Source organism: Vombatus ursinus, unplaced genomic scaffold (genome assembly GCF_900497805.2).
Source record: "Vombatus ursinus unplaced genomic scaffold, bare-nosed wombat genome assembly UNPS02014935.1, whole genome shotgun sequence".
Taxonomy (NCBI): domain Eukaryota; kingdom Metazoa; phylum Chordata; class Mammalia; order Diprotodontia; family Vombatidae; genus Vombatus; species Vombatus ursinus.
In genome coordinates, this window is record NW_020954713.1 from 4801824 (window position 1) to 4822782 (window position 20959).

At 44.3% G+C, this 20959-nt stretch overlaps 1 protein-coding gene across 2 annotated transcripts; it reads right to left on the bottom strand.

The window, feature by feature from the left end:
* Positions 1–474: 474 nt before the first annotated feature.
* PUS1 (pseudouridine synthase 1) lies at positions 475–20266 on the bottom strand. 2 transcript variants are annotated; one of them, XM_027844063.1, is made up of 7 exons: positions 20202–20266; positions 16626–16775; positions 16270–16519; positions 11666–11803; positions 8622–8724; positions 5212–5909; positions 475–841 (listed from the first exon to the last, which is right to left on the bottom strand). In XM_027844063.1, exons 1-7 carry the CDS (start codon positions 20264–20266, stop codon positions 791–793), a joined length of 1455 nt encoding a protein of 484 aa, XP_027699864.1. In that variant the 3' UTR covers positions 475–790. The 2 variants fall into 2 exon arrangements, with proteins under 2 accessions (XP_027699864.1, XP_027699865.1); XM_027844064.1 differs by lacking the exon at positions 20202–20266 and adding an exon at positions 18810–18864.
* Between the last annotated feature and the right edge of the window lie 693 nt (positions 20267–20959).

The following is a 20959-nucleotide window of genomic DNA, read 5'->3' on the forward strand; positions in this document are numbered from 1 at the left end:
ATATAATATCCCTTCTGATCCTCATGATAACCCTATTAGGTAAGTGTTAAGACCCTTGTTATCCCCATTTTACAGATGGGAAAATGGAGCTGGAGCTCCATTTCGATATTTGAATCCCCAGTGCCTGATTCACTCCCTGACTCACAGTAAGCAGTTAATAAGTGCGTGTTGAATTAAATTGAGCCCTTGAAGACACAAAAGTCTCTTTTATTTGTCTGTGTCTTCCCTTTAGCACCCAACAAAAGGCCTTTTCAAATGGCAGCTGCTCAGGAAATGTATTAAAGAAAGAAAAACACTTCACACAATCTAGAAATCATAGAATAACCCAGTGAGGAAGAAATTGACTCCCCCCCAAAAAAAGTGACAAATAGAGAAGCACAATTTAATAAAATCATTTCTTTAAAAAAAAACAAAACACACATGTATTTTCCCTTTCCCAATGTTCTAGAAGTGGGCAACATTAAAAGAATGGACTAACAGCAGACTAGAGGCAGTTTATTTTGTGTTCCAAACATAGAAGGCTACCATGCTTTGGAATCCTCAAGTCAGTCCTTTATTTTAAGCATAAAATTTTCAAGTATTTCTGGCCCTGACATCCTCTATGTCAAGGACCATGATCCCGATGATTTCTATCTCCCCAGCTCCTATCTATCATTAGCAACTGGTCACAATAAGCAAGTCAATAAGCCAAGGATGTGTGACGATGTGTGTTGCAGAGGAATTTGCAAAGGTCCGCCGAGGTAAGATACGGAAATGGTGTGGCTCTGCTCCCCTGGTGACGTACGTCCTCTCAGTCAGAGTCATCCCCACCTCCGTCACTGCCTTTAAGACTACCAGTAGTCTATGAGAGAAGAGAAGAGTTTTGGATGAGTCAATGAGAGACGAAAAAATTGAGTGGTGAGCACTCCTGTGTATCACCTGGTAAACAGAAACCATATTGCATTTTCCAAACTTGAGATAAGACACAAATGAGCATCATTTGAGCAAGGCTCATTCAGAGAACCATGTTATCTCAAATCGGAATAAGACCTCAGGGGCCATCTAGCTGAATCTGCTCACACCCAAGGAAGAATCTCTTCGACAACATTTGCCCACAAGTGGTCACCCAGCCCCAGAAGAAAGACATCTAATTATGGGAAAGTCAGCCCACTGCACTTGTGGACAGCTGCTAACTCTAAGGGAGTCCTTCCAACCTCAGGTCCCTGAAATTTGCCTCTGTGGCTCTTACTCCTGCCTGCTGGGGCCACAGAGAACTGTTTTTGTTGTTGTTTTTAAAAACTTTGTAAGGTCTGAAAAATTCCAAACTTTACAAAAACCAAATAAAATAGAACAGAAAATGAGGTTTATACATGAAACTGTGCATCCCTATTATGTACAGCTTGCTTTCCTTTCTAAATATATGAATTCAGTCACGTTACTTTCAAAGCTGTCCACCTTGTCTGGGTTCCCTTCTGTTCTCTTCTTTAAAAAAAAAAAAAGTGGGGCAGTTAAGTGGCACAGCGAATAGAGCACCGGCCTTGGAGTCAGGAGGACCTGAGTTCAAATCTGGCCTCAGACACATAATGCTTACTAGCTGTGTGATCCAGAGCAAGTCACCTAACCCCATCGCCTAGCCAAAAAAAAAAAAAGTGCTTCAAGGAACCTCTTTCCTTTTTTTTTTTTTTTTTTTTGGCAACGCTACATCTCTCAGCTCACTTTCCCTCCTGCTCTATGTTGTGAAATTTAAAAAAAAAATAGAAGAAGAAAAGGGGGGAAAATGTATAGACAAAACAAATTCCCACACTGGTTGTGTCTGAAAATATTCATCTTATTCAAGCAAACCAAGTTCACATCAGCAGTGTTGAAAACTGCATAAAATGTCTTTCCTAAGCATTCTCCTCTCCATGGTAACATGGTAACATCTCTTCAACTGATCCTCATCTGGGATGGTATAATAATACACCGAACACAACAACAATAAAAATAACGACTAGCATTTTTATAGCACTGCTAAGATTTTTAAAGGTTTTTTTATATGTTAATTCACACTTAGTGCTCCCAACAACCCTGGGAGGTAGGTGCTATTATTATTTCCATTGTCAGATGAGGAAACCGAGGCAAACAGTGGTGAAGTAACTCTTCCGAGGTCACACAATTCCTAAGTGTCTGATTTGAACTCAGGAATTCCTGAACCCAGACCCAGTACTCTCACCACTCCACACCACTAGTGCTTTCATTATCTTCGCCATTCTCTTTGAGATCAAGTCTACCTCTGCCTTTCCTAAAATGTGTCCAAACTGAGATGTGGTCTGACCAGGGTGAAGTACAGTAGGACTGTCACTTCCATAATTCTGCAGCTGATGACTTGCCCTTAATGGACAGTGTCAGCTTTCGGAGCTGGCATGTCACACACACATTGTTCATTCACAATGACCTTAAAGTTCATTCAAAAACAAAAACCTCAAAACTTGAGCTCTTTTTCACAGCAATTGTTTTCTGAACATACTTCTTCCCTTATCCTGTACTTGGGAAGTTGAATTTTTTTGGGGGGGCGGGGCGCCAATCAGGGTTAAATGACTTGCCTAGGGTCACACAACTAGTGTCTGAGGCTGGATTTGAACTCGGATCCTCCTGACTCCAGGGCTGATGCTCTAATCAGCTGCCCCTGGAAAGTTGATTTTTTTGAACCCAAGTACAGGGCCTTACATTCATTCTTCTTAAATTTTGTCTTATATTAGCCTTTCAAGATCTTTCAGGAGCCTGACCTTGTTCATCCAGTGTGTTTAGTTATCCCCTCTCAGCTTCATACCAGCTATTAATCTGACAATTATGTCATCTGCGGCTTCTTCGAAGTCACTGATAAAAATGGTGAAGAGTACAAGGCTAGGTCCCTGGGACGCCCTCCTAGTGACTGCTCTTTGATTCAGGCCATTCTATGTACTACAAGATCTTCCTGATAGTATCACTGGTACTATGTATCAGAGGTGGGGAACCTGCAGCCTCGAGGCCACATGTGGCCTTCTAGGTCCTGGGGTGCGGCCTTCTGACCGAGTCCAAGTTTTGCAGAACAGACCCTTTTATTAAAAGGATCTGTTCCTTTTATTAAAAGGATCTGTTCTGTGAAGTTGGCTAGTTAACTCTAAGTTAACTAAGAAGTTAACTATAAGCTAGAAGTGATATGACTTACCTGAGGTCACACAGAAACATGGCACATAGTAGGCTCTTAATAGATATTGATTGATTGATTGATTTATTGGGGCAGAGCCAGGATTCACACTCAGGACTCCTAATTCCAAATTCAATTCTCTTTCCCTAAACCACTTTTTTTTCCTTATGTTTGGCAAGGAATGGAGCCACGAATTAAACAGTCAACAAGCAGAATTAAGCCCCTATTACATATAGAGGCAGTTAGGTGGTACAGTGGGTAAAGTACTGAGTGTAGAATCAGGAAGACCTGAATTCAAATCTAGTTTCAGACAATTATTAGCTCTGTAACCATGTATACGTCATTCAATCACTGTCTGACTCGTCCCCCAACTGTAAAATGGGGATAATAACAGCACCTACCTTGCAGGATTGTTTTAACAATCAAATGAGAAAATATTTGAAAAGCACTTCGCACAGTGCCTGGCATACAGTAAGTGCTTAATAAATGCTTATTTCATTCCATATACCAGACACTAGGGCTGCAAAGAAAAAAGCAAAGCAATCCCTGCCTTTGAGGAGTTTACATGGGGTGGGGATGGCATAGAAGTACCCACAAAGTGTTCATATAAAAGGACTTCTTGGGGGCAGCTAGGTGGCACAGTGGATAGAGCTCTGGCCTTGGAGTCAGGAGGACCTGAGTTCAAATTAGGCCTCAGACACTTGACACTTACTAGCTGTGTGACCTGGGCAAGTCATTTAACCCCAACTGCCTCACCAAGAAGCAAAACAAACAAACAAACAAAAAAAGGACTTCTTGAAGGGTACTCGATGTTTCAAGATACAGAGTTAAAAAGGGAGAGCATTCCAGGCATGGGGTACAACCTGTGCAAAGACATGGAGGTAAAAGATGGAAAGTTATGGATGGGGAACAGCAAGCAGGTCAAATGTGTGAAGGGTGTGAGAAATCAATATTTTTCTCCTGTATTTAATAACTAATTATTGTATTAGGACCAAGGTTTTCCCCCTTTTCTACTTCCTTATCCAGAAACCAACTAGTGTGGGAAATCTGATTGACCAACCAGGCCAAGATCTTAACAGACAGTAAAACATATTCTAAGTTTGGGCTAATGGGTGAATTCCTACTCATTGTGTTTGTTCAGACAGGTCTGGGGAAGTGCTGACTCTCCCTTCTATCTTAACAAGTGATATGGAAATTGATGTCTCTATTAACCAAGATTTTGGTGACACAAGTCAAGAACCCAAGACCCTACTTACTAGCTATGTGGCCCTGGCCAAGTCATTTGACCCAATTGCCTCACCAAAAAAAGCAAAAACAAACAAACAAACAAAAAAAACCCCAAGACCCTCATTTTAACATACAGACCCATCTCCAATTATAATATTCTTTCTTTCTTTCTTTCTTTCTTTCTTTCTTTCTTTCTTTCTTGTTTAGCCAATTGGGGTTAAGTGACTTGCCCAGGGTCACACAGCTAGTAAATGTCAAGTGTGTGGTCTGAGACCAGATTTGTACTCAGGTCCTCCCGACTTCAGGGCCAGTGCTCTATCCACTGCACCCCCTAGCTGCCCCAATATTCTTTCTTTTGTTGGCCAATCAGAGTTGATTTTCACCCTCAGGTGAACCCCTTTTTCAAAAGACTTCATAAATATCAAAGGTTCAAGAGGTTCCGTCTCTTTGGCTACCAAGAGGACACTGAGCCTTTTTTTTGTTGACTGCTTCCTAGACCCAGTCAATAAAACTGATCTTAATTTACCCAGAACCTTGGTCTTTCATAATTTTTTAATCGTCACAAGGGGCATAATGTGTCATCAGCTTGGAAAGACAGGCTGTAGCCAGCGTGAGCAGACATTTAAATGTCCAGCGAAAGAATCTGTAGACAATCAGCAGTCCCAGACGCTTCCTGAGCAAAAGTGACACGCAGGGGCGAGAAGTTTCAGGGAGCCTGGGGCCAAATTTAGTGCTCTCAAACTCACCAGGTTTCAGGAAGCCACAATCCCCCACCCCAAGAGTCATTTTCTGAAATTTGGGAATTAGCTTCCTCCTGGGGACTCCCCTGCCCTTCTTACCTTCGCGTCCCCGGCATCTGCTTTGGCCTCCAGAGAGCCAGCATCAAAGTCGTGGTTTGGAAGAGTGTTCAGCCAGTTCGTCATGGAGTGCTCCTCCATCTCCGTCTTGATGATGGTGGGGTAGATATACTGCTCTTTGAACACAGTCATCTTCTCCTCCTCTTCCACCCAGTCCAGGGGTTCATGCAGCCCATCGTTCCCGAAACGCCGATTGTACTGTTCGAAATGGACCCTCTCCAGGACGAGCCCGAGCCCTGGCGCTTTGGGGATGTCCACCTTCTCCTCTCCCCAGCTGCGCTCCATCACGGACTCGGGCACGTAGCCCTTCATGATGGCGATCACCAAGCCGATCATCTTCCTGATCTGGTGCATCATAAAGCTCTGGCCCTTGACCTTGATCACGGCAAACTCCATGCCTTCCCGCACAAAGGGCGCCTCGCAGTGCATCTCCATGATGTAGCGCCTGGCGCTTGGCTCCTTGGGGCCCTTCTGAGAGGTGAAGTTGTGAAAGTTGTGGGTCCCCTTGTAGCCAGCCAGGAGCTGGTTGACTTTCTCAAGGGTTTCCGGGCTCAGGCGGTACCTCTCGTCCTGGACGTCGTGGTCCTTGTGGGCGAAGGCGAAGGTCGGCAGCATGTAGAAATAGGTCCTTGCGTCGCATCTGTTCTTCGAATTAAAACTCCCGGTGACTCTCTTCAAACCTGGGGAGGAATAATGGGAATGAAAGAGGGTGGGCAAAGAAACACTGAAATGTTATAAATTGCAATTAGATTAGGAGTGGCGGCAGCTCTCATCTCCAGGCCTCTGCACTAGCTGTCCACCATGCCTAGAAGGCACAAAACTCAGAATCTCTCGGTCTTCCACAGGAAGCTTTTCCTGATCTCTCTAACTGCCTGCACCCTCCTTCCCAAACTATCTTGTATTGAACTCCTTTGTATGTGTGTCTATCTTTTTATTAATTTTATATTTAGGCTATCTGTAATTCTGTATGTGCTTGTTGTCTCCTCCAATTAGAACATAAGCTCACTGAGGGCAGGGATTGTTTCATTCTCTGTAGTTATATATCCAATGTCTGGCACAGAGTGTAGGGCATATGGTTTAACAAATGCTTGCTGACTGACTGTCCTCAGAAATCATCCAGTCACAGAGGCAGCTGGTAGCACAGTGGACAGAACGCTGGGCCTGAGTTCAAATCCAGCCTCAGATGCTTACTAGCTGTGTGATCCTGAGCAAGTCACTTAAATGATGTTTGCCTCCCAGTGGGGATGATAACAGCACCTACCTCCTAGGGCTGTTGTGAGAATTAAATGAGATAATATTTGTAAAGCACTTAGCATGCATAATGCCTGGCACACAGTAGGTGCTATATAAATGTTGGCTATTGTTCATAGTATTCTAGATCTAAGACTGCAAAGGAACTCAGAGACCCAGCCCCTTCATTATACAGACAAGGAAACTGAGACCAAGAGAGGATAAGTGACTTACCTAGGGTCACACAGGTGATGACTGGCAGAGCCAGGATCAGAACCTAGGTCTCCTGAGTTAAAATCAAGTATATTGTACACTGATACCATGTTACTCCCTCAACCAAAAATTCAATGAAAATGTATTAAGCATCTCCCACGTGCAAAAGGCAGTTTGCGACAGAGCAGTGGTTGTTAAAGTGTGCCCCAAAACCCCTGGAGGTTCCCAAGATCCTTTCAGGGGGTCCTCAAGGTCCAAACTATTTTCAAAATAACATTAAGATGTTATTTGCCTATAAACGACTCCTCCTTTACCAACCATACACCTGGATGAGGCCAGATTTTCTTCATATACTTCAACTAAAACAACATATCACAACAGAATAAACAAACAGGAGAATCTGCTGTCTTCTATTAGGCCAGATATTAGAGAAATTTGCAAGACTATGTAAAACAATGCCATTCTTTTTTTTTCTTTTTTTTTTTTTTTTGCCTTTTTGGTGAGGCAATCGGGGTTAAGTGACTTGCCCAGGGTCACGCAGCTAATAAATTGCCATTTTTTTCACTAAATTTTTTTTTGTTTTGAAAAATAAAGTTGTTTTTTATAAAAAGTATTATTTATGGTAACATGTAATGGGTTCATTATCTTTTTTTTTAATAGGTATTTAGAGGGGTTTTGGGGAGAGCTCAAGCAAGTCATTGCTTTTACTCTGCCATCTTGGCTCCGCCCCCTGGTTCATTATCTTTAAATGAATATATTTAAAAATTTTATCAGTTTTTAATTTCTAATACAGCAAATATCAATAACCCACATATATAAAAACTCTTTGCAACCCTCAATCATGTTTAAGAATATAAAGGGGTCCTGAGACCAAAAATTTTGAAAACTGCTGGTACAGAGGGAAGAGCACTTGCTTCATAGGACTGAGTGCTCTCGCTTACCAGCTGTGTGGCTCTCCATGACTTCCCTTCTTTGAACCTCAGTTTCCTCATCCGTACAAGTGGGGTTGGACTAGATGACCTCTAAGGTCCTTTCTAATCTCATAATCTTATAAACTCTCTGAGCCTCCAAGGGATGAAGGCTCATCTTGATGGAGAAAGATCTAATACCTGGTGTTCCCCATACTGATAAAAATCAGTACATGTTCTATACGTGCAAAACATTAGTTGTTTTTGTTTTTTTTTAAGATATCGTAGTCTGTGCCCTCAAGGAACCTGCACTCTACTTGGGGGCAGACACACAGATAATTATTATACAAAACAGTGTGACGGAGGCAAGGTAATCCCCATAGTCCTACAGGGAAGAGGGGAAGAAGGAAGGGAATACTATGTGCCAGGCACTGTGCTAAGCTCTTTATGATTTCTCATCTTATTTGAGCTTCACAACAACCCCAGGAGGTAGGTACTATCATTATTCCCATTTTACAGATGGGAGGCAGATAGAGGTGAAGTGACTTGCCCAGGGTCACATAGCTGGGATGTGTCTGAGGCTGGATTTGAATTCTGGTCTTCTTGACTCCAAGGGCAGGTAGGTGGTGCCGTGGATAGAGTGCCTGGCCTACAGTGAGGAAGACTCACATTCCTGAGTGCAAATCCAGCCTCAGACACCTACTAGCCACATCTTGTCAGAGCAGAGAAAGCACTCAGAAGTTTGGGTTGTCCACCATTCACCTCTGATCATCATTTTAGCTATAATTCAATAATATTGCTGCTGGAAGGGGACCCTAGTGAGAGGTCACCTAATTCAACCTCTTCATATATTCATTTTATAACTCATTTGGTAAATTATTTCTCAAACAGTAAATGATAACTTATTTAGTAAATTAGTCCAGGAATTAATGGACACATTAACCAAGTCTAACAGCGTGTTCAATGCTCTACACCCATAGTCTCCCACCTCTAAGAGGTTCATTAAGCCTCAGACAACTCCTCCACCTTCTCTGTTCTTACCTAGGATCCGGATATGAGATGGAAGATGACTATTAATCTTTTCCAAAATGTTGTCAATGAGCCACACCTTCAGGGATACAATCTGGCCAGCAGCAGACACACCCTGGAAAGGAGAAGCCAGTTAGAACAGCTGGGGGTGTGTGTGTGTGTGTAGCAGGACAGTGTTGGAATTCCCATGTAGAATTTGAATTATATAAGAAATCCAAGCTCTACATATCTGGGGGCAGGGACGGGGGAGAGAAACAGAAGTCCACAGGAAGGGCTCCATTTCAGAGTGCCTCAGACAAGAAGATTGAGTACACACAGCCAGAGTCTCAGGCCCAGGGGTGGATTTCCCCTCTAAGAAAAAAAAAGGGAAAGAAAAAACTGGACAAGAATGAAACCGACAGTTATTGCTGTCTCCTTCTCCAAACTGCTGATATGCGCCTATGCCAGATACAAGAGTGACACATGTCTACACATAGTTTGGAAAAGTTAGATACCTTACTTTAACCTGTCTTTTTTATAGGTAAGAAACAGACATGGACTGCACATCTGAAATTCTTTCAGTCTTCCCAGACGACCCGAGTATGGGCAATCCACTAATTTTGAATTTTTTTATTATTATTAATTTATTTATTTTTAGTTTTCAACATCCACTTCCACAAGATTTTGAGTTCCAAATTTTCTCCCCATATCGCCCCTCCCCCCACTCCAAGACAGCATGCATTCTGAATACCCCTTCCCCTAATCTATCCTCCCTTCTATCACCCCCCTCCTTCTCTTATCCCCTTCCCCTTCTATTTTCCTGTAGGGCAAGATAGATTTCTATACCCCATTGCCTGTATATCTTATTTCCCATCTGCATGTGAAAACAATTTTCAACATTTGTTTTTAAAACTTTGGGTTGAAAACTTTCTCCCTTCCTCCCTCCCCATCCACCCTCACTGAGAAGGCAAGCAACTCGATACGGGTTATACATGAATTCATTAATCTTTAAAAAACTGATAAAAAGAATTTATAATCTAAAATGAGATGACTGACTTAGTCAATTAGCTTCTCACTATCATCCTGACAGTTAATTAAAAAGGGACTAGAGGGTTTGGGTTTTTTTAAGTTTAATCAGACCAAAGGTACATAAGGTAATCTGAGGGAGGGAGAAGACAGGGCTGGAGTGCAAGGCTCTCCCAGGCATAGAGCAACTGGCCTAAAGATCAAGCTTTCTTTCGTCTCGTAATTACCCCCACCTTTGTAACCCCATTTTCCAGAGAAACTTGATTAACATAAAAAGTCAAATCTCATTAATTTAAACTGTAATAGCAACTCCCACCTTCCCGGGACTGAAGACCACTACTCCTTTGCCTGGGAACCTGTCTTGTGACATCACAAGTCTTGGCTGTGGCTATTTCAGGGAGAATAAATTTTCCCACTGAAGAAGCATGCTGCCTGCCTCCTGCGAGGTCCCAATCAGTACAAGTGATGAACCCCGTGAAGTGGCCTAGTCCTCCCAGAATGTTTCCAGTGGGCTGGAACCAGGGACCGTGTTTTACATAATTAACTTTGAAGAGTGAGAATCTGAATGCAAGAGACCAATCACGGGATTCATCATTCACACAAATCAGAACCGCACCGTGGTCTCAGATTTTTTTTTTTTTTTGGTGAGGCATTTGGGGTCAAGTGACTTGCCTAGGGTCACACAGCTAGTAAGTGTCAAGTGTTTGGTCTGAGGTCAGATTTGAACTCAGGAACTCCTGACCAGGGCTGGTACTCTATCCACTGAGCCACCTAGTTGCCCCTCTCAGATTTTTTTTTTCAAAGTGTTGATTGACTTTGCCAGAATTTTTTTCCTTTTATTTTTTATTTTTAAATTTTTTGTTTGTGGGAGAGGGGAGATGAGGAGGAGAAATCAAGGTGACATCAATAAAAATCTAATTCTTAAAAACAAGAAAGTTCTTTTAGGAGAAAGGTGGGGAGTCACAGGTGTAGAATGAGGAATAGATTATCAAACATGACCAATGTACGTCTGGTTTTCTCCTAACAGCTAGGCAACGAAGTGAACAGAGTTGTGTGCCAATAGCTTAGAAGATCTGAGTTCAAATTTGACCTCAGACACTTACCAGCTTACCAGCCTCAGATTCTTACCTGTCTGAATAACACCTTTCTTTTATAGAGATAACAATCAGATGTGGGCTGCAAATCTGCAATCCTTTCAGTGTTCCCAAGGGGCCTATATATGTGGCAAGTTGCTTAACCTGTTTGCCTCAGTCTCCTCATCTGTAAAATGGGGATGATACAATAATAGCAACATTGTGCAATGATCGACTTTGATAGACTCAGCTCTTCTCAGCAATACAACGATACGAGACAATTCCAAAAGACTCATGATGGAAAATGCTATCCACATCCAGAGAAAGAACTATGGACTCTGAATGTGATCAAAGCATACTATTTTCTCTTTTTTTTGGTTGTTTTTTCTTTCTCTTGGTTTTTCCCTTTTGTTGTGATTCTTCTTTCACAATACAACTAATGTGGAAATATGTTTAATATGACCATACATGTATAACTTATATCAGAGGGAGGGAGAAAAAAATTTGGAACTCAAAATCGTATAAAAGTGAATGTTGTGGGGCAGCTAGGTGGCCCAGTGGATAGAGCACCAGCCCTGGGTCAGGAGGATCTGAGTTCAAATCCACCCTCAGACCAAACACTTGACACTTACTAGCTGTGTGACTCTGGGCAAGTCACTTAACCCCAACTGCCTCACTAAAAAAAAAAAAAGTGAATATTGAAAAGTATCTTTACATGTAATTGGAAAAAAATAAAATATTATTTTTTTTAAAAATGGGGATGATAACAGCACCTACCTCCCAGCGTTGTTGTGAGGATTAAATGAGATAATATTTGTAAAGCTCTTTGCACAATGCCTGACATATAATAGGCATTACATAAATGTTACCTATTATTATCAACTATATTTGTTACAAGGGAGAGCTTTGGTTGGCAGGGAGGGAAGTGACATGGGTTTTTTTTAAAGAGCATCAGTTTTTTGAAGAAAAGGAGAATACCTTGTCTGTCCGTGCACACCTCTGAAAGGACATTTTCTTCATATCTTCACCATGGTTCTCCGGAATGCAGCCAGACTGAACAAGGGCAGACACCAAGTCATCCTCAATAGTCTTGAACTGGGAGGACCCCAAATTCCTCTGAGAAAGGGAGGGATGTGCTTTATTTTCCACTGCTGATACAAAGCAATACAAGGTAACAGCAATGCGGGGTAAAGGTCCTCCCTCCTCTGAGCTAAAAGATGAAATGAGTGAAGATTGACTATCAAGTCGAATATGGTGAGGGATCACCCACATTTTCCTTAAGTCTGGAGCATAAAAAAGTCTGATAGTGTTTACTTTCAAACTCCCTCAACAAAGACGCCAACTGAAATTCCAAACTCCCAAGGACACCTCAAACCACTTATGGCAAAACCTGCCTAGGGCAGGAGCCCATGAGACCAACCTCAAAGGGGAAGGACTGCCCCCTATTTCTCCAGTTCCAGCAACTTTATCAAATACTCAAGGATCTGCGACTGATTTCATCAGTTTGGGGAACCTACATAAGCCCAACCCTTCTATGCCTCTGCAGATAAGTAGGAGGGAATTCTATGACATGTCAAGGGTCACCAGCTATTAAGTGTTGGGGTTAGGATTTGAACTCAGGGCTGCCTGTCTCTAAAGCACAGCACTTAGAATCACAAAATTTGTGAACTGGAAGGAACTGGCATATGAGATTATTCACATACACATAACGCTTTATATACAATAATATTACAGCTATATTACATATATGACATATATTGTAAGGTGTATGTTTGTGTATATGGACTGGTATAGGAGATATCTATATCCATCTAGGGCAAGCTAGGTGGTACAGTGGATAGAGCATACCGGCCCTGGAGTCAGGAAGACCTGAGTTCAAATCCAACCTCAGATACTGACTAGCTGTGTGACCTTGGGCAAGTCACTTAACCTTGTTTGCCTTGGTTTCCTCATCTGTCAAATGAGTTGGAGAAGGAAATGGTAAACCATTGTAGTGTCTTTGCCAAGAAAACCCCAAATAGGGTCACGGAGAGTTGGACATGACTGAAACAACTCAACCACAACATATCTATATATCTGGATATATTTTAATATTTAATATGTCGAATATTTAATGTAACAGAATGGATATTTTTAATATTTATGCTATATCAATATGTATATATAGGGACTGGTGTATGAGATATGCATCTAGATATTATATATATTATACAATAAAATATAAAATAAAATATTTCACACACCATGTATTGTGGGATAGAAATGAATAGAGGTAGACTGAGGTTCAAAATTTCTGAATTTTATCAATTTATTAACAAAGTCAGCAGAAATGACTACCTCAGCTCAACCAAATGACCTCCCAGTGAGGGAAGAGCAGGTCTTTTAATCCCAGGCATGACTTCCTTCTGATGGGCCTGAAAGTCCATCATCTGGACCTCCCCCGACAAATCCGGATCAGCAAACATCTTAATGAGCGTCACCTCGGCTCCTCCCCATTCATAAAATGGGAAGAATCCTCAGATAACAGGACTGTGCAGCAGTTTAGGATGAATCAACAAGAATTTGGGTTGAGCAGATGGTGGGTGAGGTTACCAGGGTGGAGATAAAAATTACAGTAACGGAACAGAGACTCAAAGGCCGCCCCCTCCCCCCCAGCTCCCAGAGGAAAGGGTGGAGGTAATTACAAGACAAACGCCTGACCTTCAGGCAAGTTTCTCCGGAACAGGAGGTAAAGGGCGAAGTTAAAAGGGGATAAGGACTTTAGACTCACAGATAGAGGGAGAGGATATTCTGGCTTGCTTAAGTCTTAAAAATAGAATTAAAATCAATTTATAATTTTACATTATACCAGATGATGCTATATTATATTATATTATAAATGTGATATTAATAATACACTATATATTACATTATCAATATAGAGTATGTGTAATATTATATAATGAAAACACCAAATAGGGTAATGAAGAGTAGGACGCAACTGAACAATATTATATATATATACATATAGATAATGTAAGTTATGTATCATATTTCTAGATAGAGATCTCATATATCTACATGTGTGTGCATGTATGTGTATGTGAGAACCTTAGAACCATGTGTGGCACATTTTTGGTGTTCAGTTGGTTCAGTCATATGTGACCCTTTGTGACTGTAGGGTTTTCTTGGCAAAGTGGTTTGCCATTTCCTTCTGCAGCCCTCCACCAATGCAGATTGCAACCCCTCCATGCCTCAAGGGTCTCTGACCATTTGCTGAAGACATTCCTCACCTGATGGTTAACACCGGGTCACAAGCCTCTCTGCATCCTCAAAGGACCCACCATGCAAGGCCAGGGCTCCAGATCACTCCAGCCCAATGGGACCTCTGGTAGGTCCTACCTCCGATATGAGGCTGGCACTGCCTCCTCAAGGCCCCCCAAGGTCACCTCCAGGCTGTGGTGAGGCATCTCACACAGTCCTACACAGAACCTCAGGGTCGAAGAAGACCTGAGAGGCCGTACAGCCTCAACCAGATTCCCATCGGCAGCCTAACCCCAAAGTGACCATCGAGCCCCTGCTCATACTGTTGGGGAGTGTCTGGGGAGGCAGGGAGAGAGAAGGGCAAGTATGCAGTGGGAGGGAGCCTAATCGTTAGGAAGTTTTTCCACTATCCCCTCAAAGATAAATCTGCCTCTTTGCAATTTCCACTCCTTGAATCTAGTTCTGCCCTCTGGTTGTCCATGTAATAAGGCAAGGATATGTGACTCCATCTATGTAGCCATTCCCTTTACCAATACAGATAGCCACCCCTCTACGCCTTAGGACAAGGGTTCTTCCCTGGCATCCATGCACATGGATTCCTCTGGACTCTCTCTCCCAAGGCCACAGCAATCGTCTCACCCTAAAAGTTCTTCACTCTGCCCCAGCAGCCCTTTCCATTGACCAACTGGTTCCTCCCAGAACCTCCATCCTTTGGGAAGTACCCAGGGCAGGTGAGCCATGTCTTCATTCCTCTTGACTTTCTGGGCTTTCTTCACTATGCCCCGACTCAGAGACTACTTCTTCAGCTCCCTTTAATATGCTGTCTGCCCCCATTCGATTATAAGCTCCTTGAGGTCAGGGAGTCTTTCTGCCTGGCCTTGGCAAGGCGTCTGGCACTTAAGTGAGCCCTTAACAAAAGCTTCTTGACTTAACTTTAACACACTGACTGATCATTCTATTTCAACCTAACTGGTTTCCTTTGCATCCTATGTATTTTATTTGATGCATTTAAAGACCTTATTGTGAGAAGGAGCCCACAGGCTTCTCATCTTCTACAGCAGGCCTTTCTCAACCCCTTCTTTCTTTCCTTTTTTCTCAACTGCCTTCCTTCTTTTAATTATTTCCTATTTATCTTTTATGGAACTTGTTTGTACATAGCTGTTTGTATGTAGTCTTCCCCCATTGGACTGTAAGCTCCTTGAGGGCAGGCACTGTCTTTTGCCTCTCTTTGTAGCCCCAGCACTTAGCACAGTGCCTGGCGAAATAAATTAATGACTGAGTGATTGCTTCCTCTGCCTATCCATCTGGCACACAGGGTCCAGAGGGCAAAAAAAGATTAAGAAGCATTGCTTTGGGGCAGCGAGGTGATACAGTGGATAAGGCACAGGCTCTGGAGTGAGACACTCCTGGGGTCTGTGTGACCCCAGGCAAGAAGAGGACAAAGGAGAAGGAAAAGGAGAAGCATAGGAAGGGGAGGAAGGAGAAGAAGGAGGAGGAGAAGGAAGGAGGAGGAAAGAGAAGGAGAAAAAGGAAGAGAAGAAGGAGAAGAGGAAGGAAGAGAAGAAGGAGAAGAGGAAGGAAGAGAAGGAGGATAGGAAGGGGAGGAAGAAGGAGGAAAGAGAAGAAGGAGAAAAATAAGGAGAAGGAAGAGAAGAAAGAGAAGAAGGAGGAGAAGGAGAAGAGGAAGGAAGAGAAGGAGGAGAAGGAGAAGAAGGAGAAGCAGCGGCATTGCTTAGAAGATGACCTTTGGCCGTCTGGTAACACATTCAATCCCTCTCCAAAGTAAGTCTCCTCCAAATAACTGGAGACAAACATCATCTCATATTCCTTACTCCTCCTCGTAGTTTTATCTGCTCTAGTCTAAACATCCCTATTGGAGTAAGACTTTCTAACATTTTTTTTTTAGCTAGGCAACTGGGGTTAAGTGACTTGCCCAGGGTCACACAGCTAGTAAGTGTCAAGTGTCTGAGGCCTGATTTGAACTCAGGTCCTCCTGACTCCACGGCCCGTGCTCCATCCACTGCGCCACCTAGCTGCCCTTTAACATTTTCTTCAAAAATTTTTTTTTGTTTACACATTTTTTAAACATTTTTTGACAGATCTGTGATTTACTGGGATGGGGAGCTCACAGGAAGAGAGTCCATACCAAAACAGGTCAGCACCTTCTCACCCGGGCCGGCGAGAGGCCCAGTGACTTGCCCGCGATTGCGCGGCCAGGTGTGGCCTCTCTGAGGCCAGCTCTAGACAGTACCTCCCTGCCTTTCGGAAGTATCAACCCACGGCGATGAGGCAGCAGAGCCATCCCCACGCAGGAGGCGGCCAGGAGCCTGTTCACACACCTGCATCCCGTGGTAGCCTTTCCCAGAATAGGCCATCAGCAGCACAATCTTCCTCTTGGGGAGTTTTTTACTGTGCTCCTCCTCTTCCTCGCTGTTCTTCAGCCTCTTGGCTCGGGGTTCCGTTTCCTCCCACTTCTTCAGCTCCCGGTCCTTGCTTCCCCTAACCTTGTTCCCCGGGGCCTCGCTGGCCACAGACGCAGGCTCGGCCTTCCCAGGCACAGCCTCCAGGTGCTCAGCCATGAGGGTCCGTCTGAAAAGAACCAAGAGAAGGGAGTTAGGAGTGACTGGATGGAGGCATCTGTAGGAATGGTAAAGGGGCAAGGGCAATGCTGGAGGCGGCACGGCCCGCTCGCTACCTGAGGCAGCGTAGATCAGAGCGCAGCAGAGGCAGCGTGGGGTGAGTCCTGCAGGCGGTTTGCTGGGCTACAGCCTCGAGCTTCAAAAGGGAAGCTCCCATGGAGAGGAGACGGGGCCACACTCCTGGCTCTGGGTACCTCGGGCACCAGCTACAAGGGCACAGGGAGAGGGAAAGAAATCAGTCAACCAGCGTTTGTTTGACACCTACTGTGTGCCAGGCACTGCAAGTGCTAAGCACTGGGGATAGAAAAGCAAAGGCAAGAAGGAAAAGGCAGCCCCAGCTCTTGAGAAGCCCCCAGTCTAGTGTGGGAGCCAATGCGCAAATAATTACAGACAACAATCTATAAACAGGATGAAATGGAGATAATCTCTGAGGGAAGGTGCCAAGATTAAAAAGGATGGGGAAAGGCTTCCTGCAGAAGGTGGCATCTTAGCTGAGATTTAAAGGAAGCCAGGGAAGTCAAACAATCAATTAATCAATCAATCAACACCTATGAAGCACCTACTATGTGCCAGGCACTGGAAGCCAAGAGGCAGAGACGAGGAGGGAGGGCATCCAGGCACAAGGGACAGCAGGGGAAATGCTCACTAGAGCTGGAGGATCCTCTGTGGAACAGCCAGGTGGTCAAAGCCCTGGATCCAAGAGCTATGTCCTGGCCCCGGGGAGCATTAGTAACTGCAGACAGCAGTCTGGGGGTAGGAGGAGTCAGAGGCCAGCAGTGGGGAGGTAAGAAGAGAGTGGGAGGAAAGGAGGAGCAAGGGTAGCCTTGGCAAGAAGCTTTGCTAATTGGTGTCCCTGCTCCCAGTGCCTGTCATCTCTCCAATCCACCCTCCACCAAGCAGCCGAGACAGAGGGAGAGAGAAAGGAAGAGAGGGAGGGAGGGGGAAAGAAAAGGGAGAGGAGAGGGAAAGGAAAAGGGAGGGGAGAGGGAGAGAGAGAGAGAAGAGGAGAGGAGAGAGAGAGACAGAGAGAGGAAGGGAGGAAGGAAGGGAGGGGAGAGGGAAAGGAGGAAGAGAGAAAGAGACGTATATGTCTATGTGTGTATGAACACACACATATATGCACGCGTGCACATGCACACATACATATCAGTGAGACACTTTATTACGTGTGTATATACACACGGGCCACTTTATGTGCATGTATACACGTGTGTACATATACATGCATGCACATACAACACATAAGTATATATGTACACATATAAATGTTTAATGTAAATGTTTATAAATAAGATGCATATAATTGCTTACTCTGTGTGTGTGTGTACTCAGACCTGTGCTTCAAAGGGATATACATGTGTGTACACACACACACACAGTAACATTCAAGCACAGGTCTGAGTGTATTTATTGGATGGATAGACAGACAGTCAGAAAGACATGTAGGTAGGTAGATGGATATCCTTAAAGCATGGGTATGAATCTATTTATTAGGTAGACAGATTATAGATGGTTGGACAGACATCTAGGTACGTAGATAGATATCCTTAAAGCACAGGTCTGAGTCTATTTATTTATTTAGTTCTGCTGGGCAATGGGGTTAAGTGACTTGCCCAGGGTCACACAGCTGGTAAGTTTCAAGTGTCTGAGGCCATATTTGAACTCAGGTCCTCCCGATTCCAAGGCCAGAGCTCTATCTACTACGCCACCTAGCTACTTTGGTAGATATTCTTAAAGCACAGGTCTGAGTCTATTTATTAGAGAGATGATGGATGGATAGATATGTATGGAGGTAGGCAGGTATCCTTAAAGCCCAGGTCTGAGTATGTCTCTTCCCCAAATTGCCCCTAGGATAAAATGCAAACTCCTCTGACATTTACAGGTCTTTACTCTCTGGTCCTAACCTGTCTTTCCAGAATTATTACACATCCTCATCCTCCTCCTCCTCCTCTCTCCTCCACTCACTCAAGAATCCCACAAATGAGCTTCCTCGCTGCTCTGGGCTCCACATCCCATTCCTGGCCTCTTAGAATCCTTGGGTCCCAGGAAGGTGCAGTTTAAGGGACCTTTGTGAACAAGGACTTTGCTACTCTGCCCAATCTCTAGCTCTTGGTCCAACGAAGTAAACTGCTTTGTGTACAGTATTTAATTATCTTTGTCTAAGTGGTCTCCCCCATTCACTTAAGCTTCTTGATGACAGAGATAATTTTCATTTCTGTCTTGGTATCCCCAGCACCTACCATGGTAGCAAGTTAAGTTAACCTCCCTGGGGCCTCAGTTTCCTCGTCTGTAAAAGGATGAAGTTGAATCAGACAGGTAGCGGGTTCAATAAATGCTCATGGAATTGTATCTGCTGACATACTCAACCCCATCCCCTCATGACTTCAGCTTCTGACATGAACATCCCCACCACACCAGCATCCCAGTAAACCCAGATCCACCCCACCCCACCCTTCCCAGCCCCCATAAGAAGGGATGCAGTGGATAGAGGACTGGACTTGGGAGTCAGAATGACCCTGGTTCAGATCTCAACTCAAAACACTTACTGGTTGTGTGATCTTCAGCAAATCACTTAACCTCCATGAGCCTCAGTTTCCCCATCTGTAAAATGGGAGTAACAGTACCTACTTCCCAAAATTGTTGTATCAGTATCAGTTAATATATGTAAATAAATGCCAGCTGTTGTTATTACAATTATTATTAGAATCTTTACATGTCCTGAACCCCTCTAGAAATGCTTTTTTAAAAAACAAGGGATTACCAAGGTAACCAATGATGCTGAAATGCAATTATCTAAATAGATATATACGTATATGTATGTATGTATGTATGTGTGTGTATATGTTAATAAACCCCTGATCTAGAAGATACATCAGGAGTATTTATTAATCACTTACTGTCTACTGAAAACACATTTATTAAGTACTTACAACCTAGGGAGCAGGGTTTAATCGCTTACTGTGTGCTGGAGCATTTACTGCCTAGGGAAAAGCAATAATTAATCCCTTACTGTGTACTGGACCTTCCTGACCCCATTTGGGGCCAAGACACTGCCTTCTCCAGCCCATTTTACAGATGAAGCAACTGAGGCAAACAGGGTTAAGGCACTTAAGTGACTCCAGGCCTGGCGTATAGCGCCACCTAGCGGCGTCCTGGAAGAGCACTTATGAAGTGCTTACTGCCTAGGAAGAAGCAAGGATTGGTCGCTCACCGTATGCTGGCCACGGGTGTACAATGAAAAGTGGCATTGACAAAGGGTTTAATACACGACGTCCCCAACTTGGGGGTGCTATGACCGTCACAACCTCATTTTACAAACGGAGATCACCCGCCGCCAGGACTCGAACCCGGATCTTCGGCACCCCAGGCGGGCGCGCTCCCCGCTATGCCACGGAGCAGCACGCGGAGCCCGCCAGTGGCCCCGGCGGCATCCAGGGTCCGGCTCCCCCACCCACCCCCACCCCGGCAGCCCCTCGCGGCGTCTGCTCACCCACCCCTCCCCCCACCCTCCCTCCACCCTCCCCGCGCCTCTCGCTCCGCGCGCAACCACCCCCTCCGCCCCCGCCCGCGCAGCCACGTGCGCCCCTCCGCGGCCCCCACCGCCCCGTACCCCCCGCCCCCGCCCCACTTACGGAGCTGCGCGCGCGCCGAGCGGGTCACGACCACGTGGGCGCCCAGACGTCCCGGGAGCGCGCATGGAGGGGCAGGGCCTGACGAGGGAGGCGGCGGAGGCCGGGCAGGGACAATATTATCAAAAAGCGCTGCATTGGTGGAATAGGAATAAAAAAGAGAGAAGAGGGAGGGATTCTACGGAATTGCAAGAAGCTTATTTTTCAAATGAGGAAACTGAGACCCAGAGAGGAGAAGTAATTCTCCCGATAATAATAATATTATTATCACCAGTAATAATAACAGCAGTCATTTCTATCGTACTCTAAGATTTTCAATGATCTCATTTGATCCTCAAAACAACGCTGCGACTAAGGCATTATTATACCCATTTTACAGATGAGGAAACTGAGATCCAGAGAAGCTGAGAATTCAGGCTGTCAGCCTTTTTAAAATGCATGCTGTGTGACAAGCACTAGGCTAAGGTAAAAGGCAGACCCTGCCTTCAGGGAGTTTGCATTCCAATGAAAGAATGAACAAGTTCTAGGTCCAAACAAGATACAAAGAAGAAATATACTGAGCAGGTGCAAGGTCATCTCCGAAGTAAAGGCACTGGCCACTAGGGGGCGCCATAGTGCACAGAGCACTGGCTCAGGAGTCAGGAAGAGCTGAGTTCCGAAGTGATCTCTGATGCTCAGTCTAGCTGTCACCTTGGACAGCTCACTTAACCTCTGTCCTCCACTCTAAAGTGGGAACAGTTTTTATTGCTTGTTATTCAATC

What these genes read in the sequence shown, in the direction of transcription:
- PUS1 (XM_027844063.1), bottom strand. Translation starts at nt 20,266, where the DNA reads ATGCGCGCTCCCGGGACGTCTGGGCGCCCACGTGGTCGTGACCCGCTC. An exon ending in CTCGGCGCGCGCGCAGCTCC is followed by an intron (nt 16,776 to 20,201) that starts GTAAGTGGGGCG and finishes GTGCCCTTGTAG; the next exon opens with CTGGTGCCCGAGGTACCCAG. An exon ending in GGTGTGCACGGACAGACAAG is followed by an intron (nt 8,725 to 11,665) that starts GTATTCTCCTTT and finishes TCTCCTTTCCAG; the next exon opens with GGTGTGTCTGCTGCTGGCCA.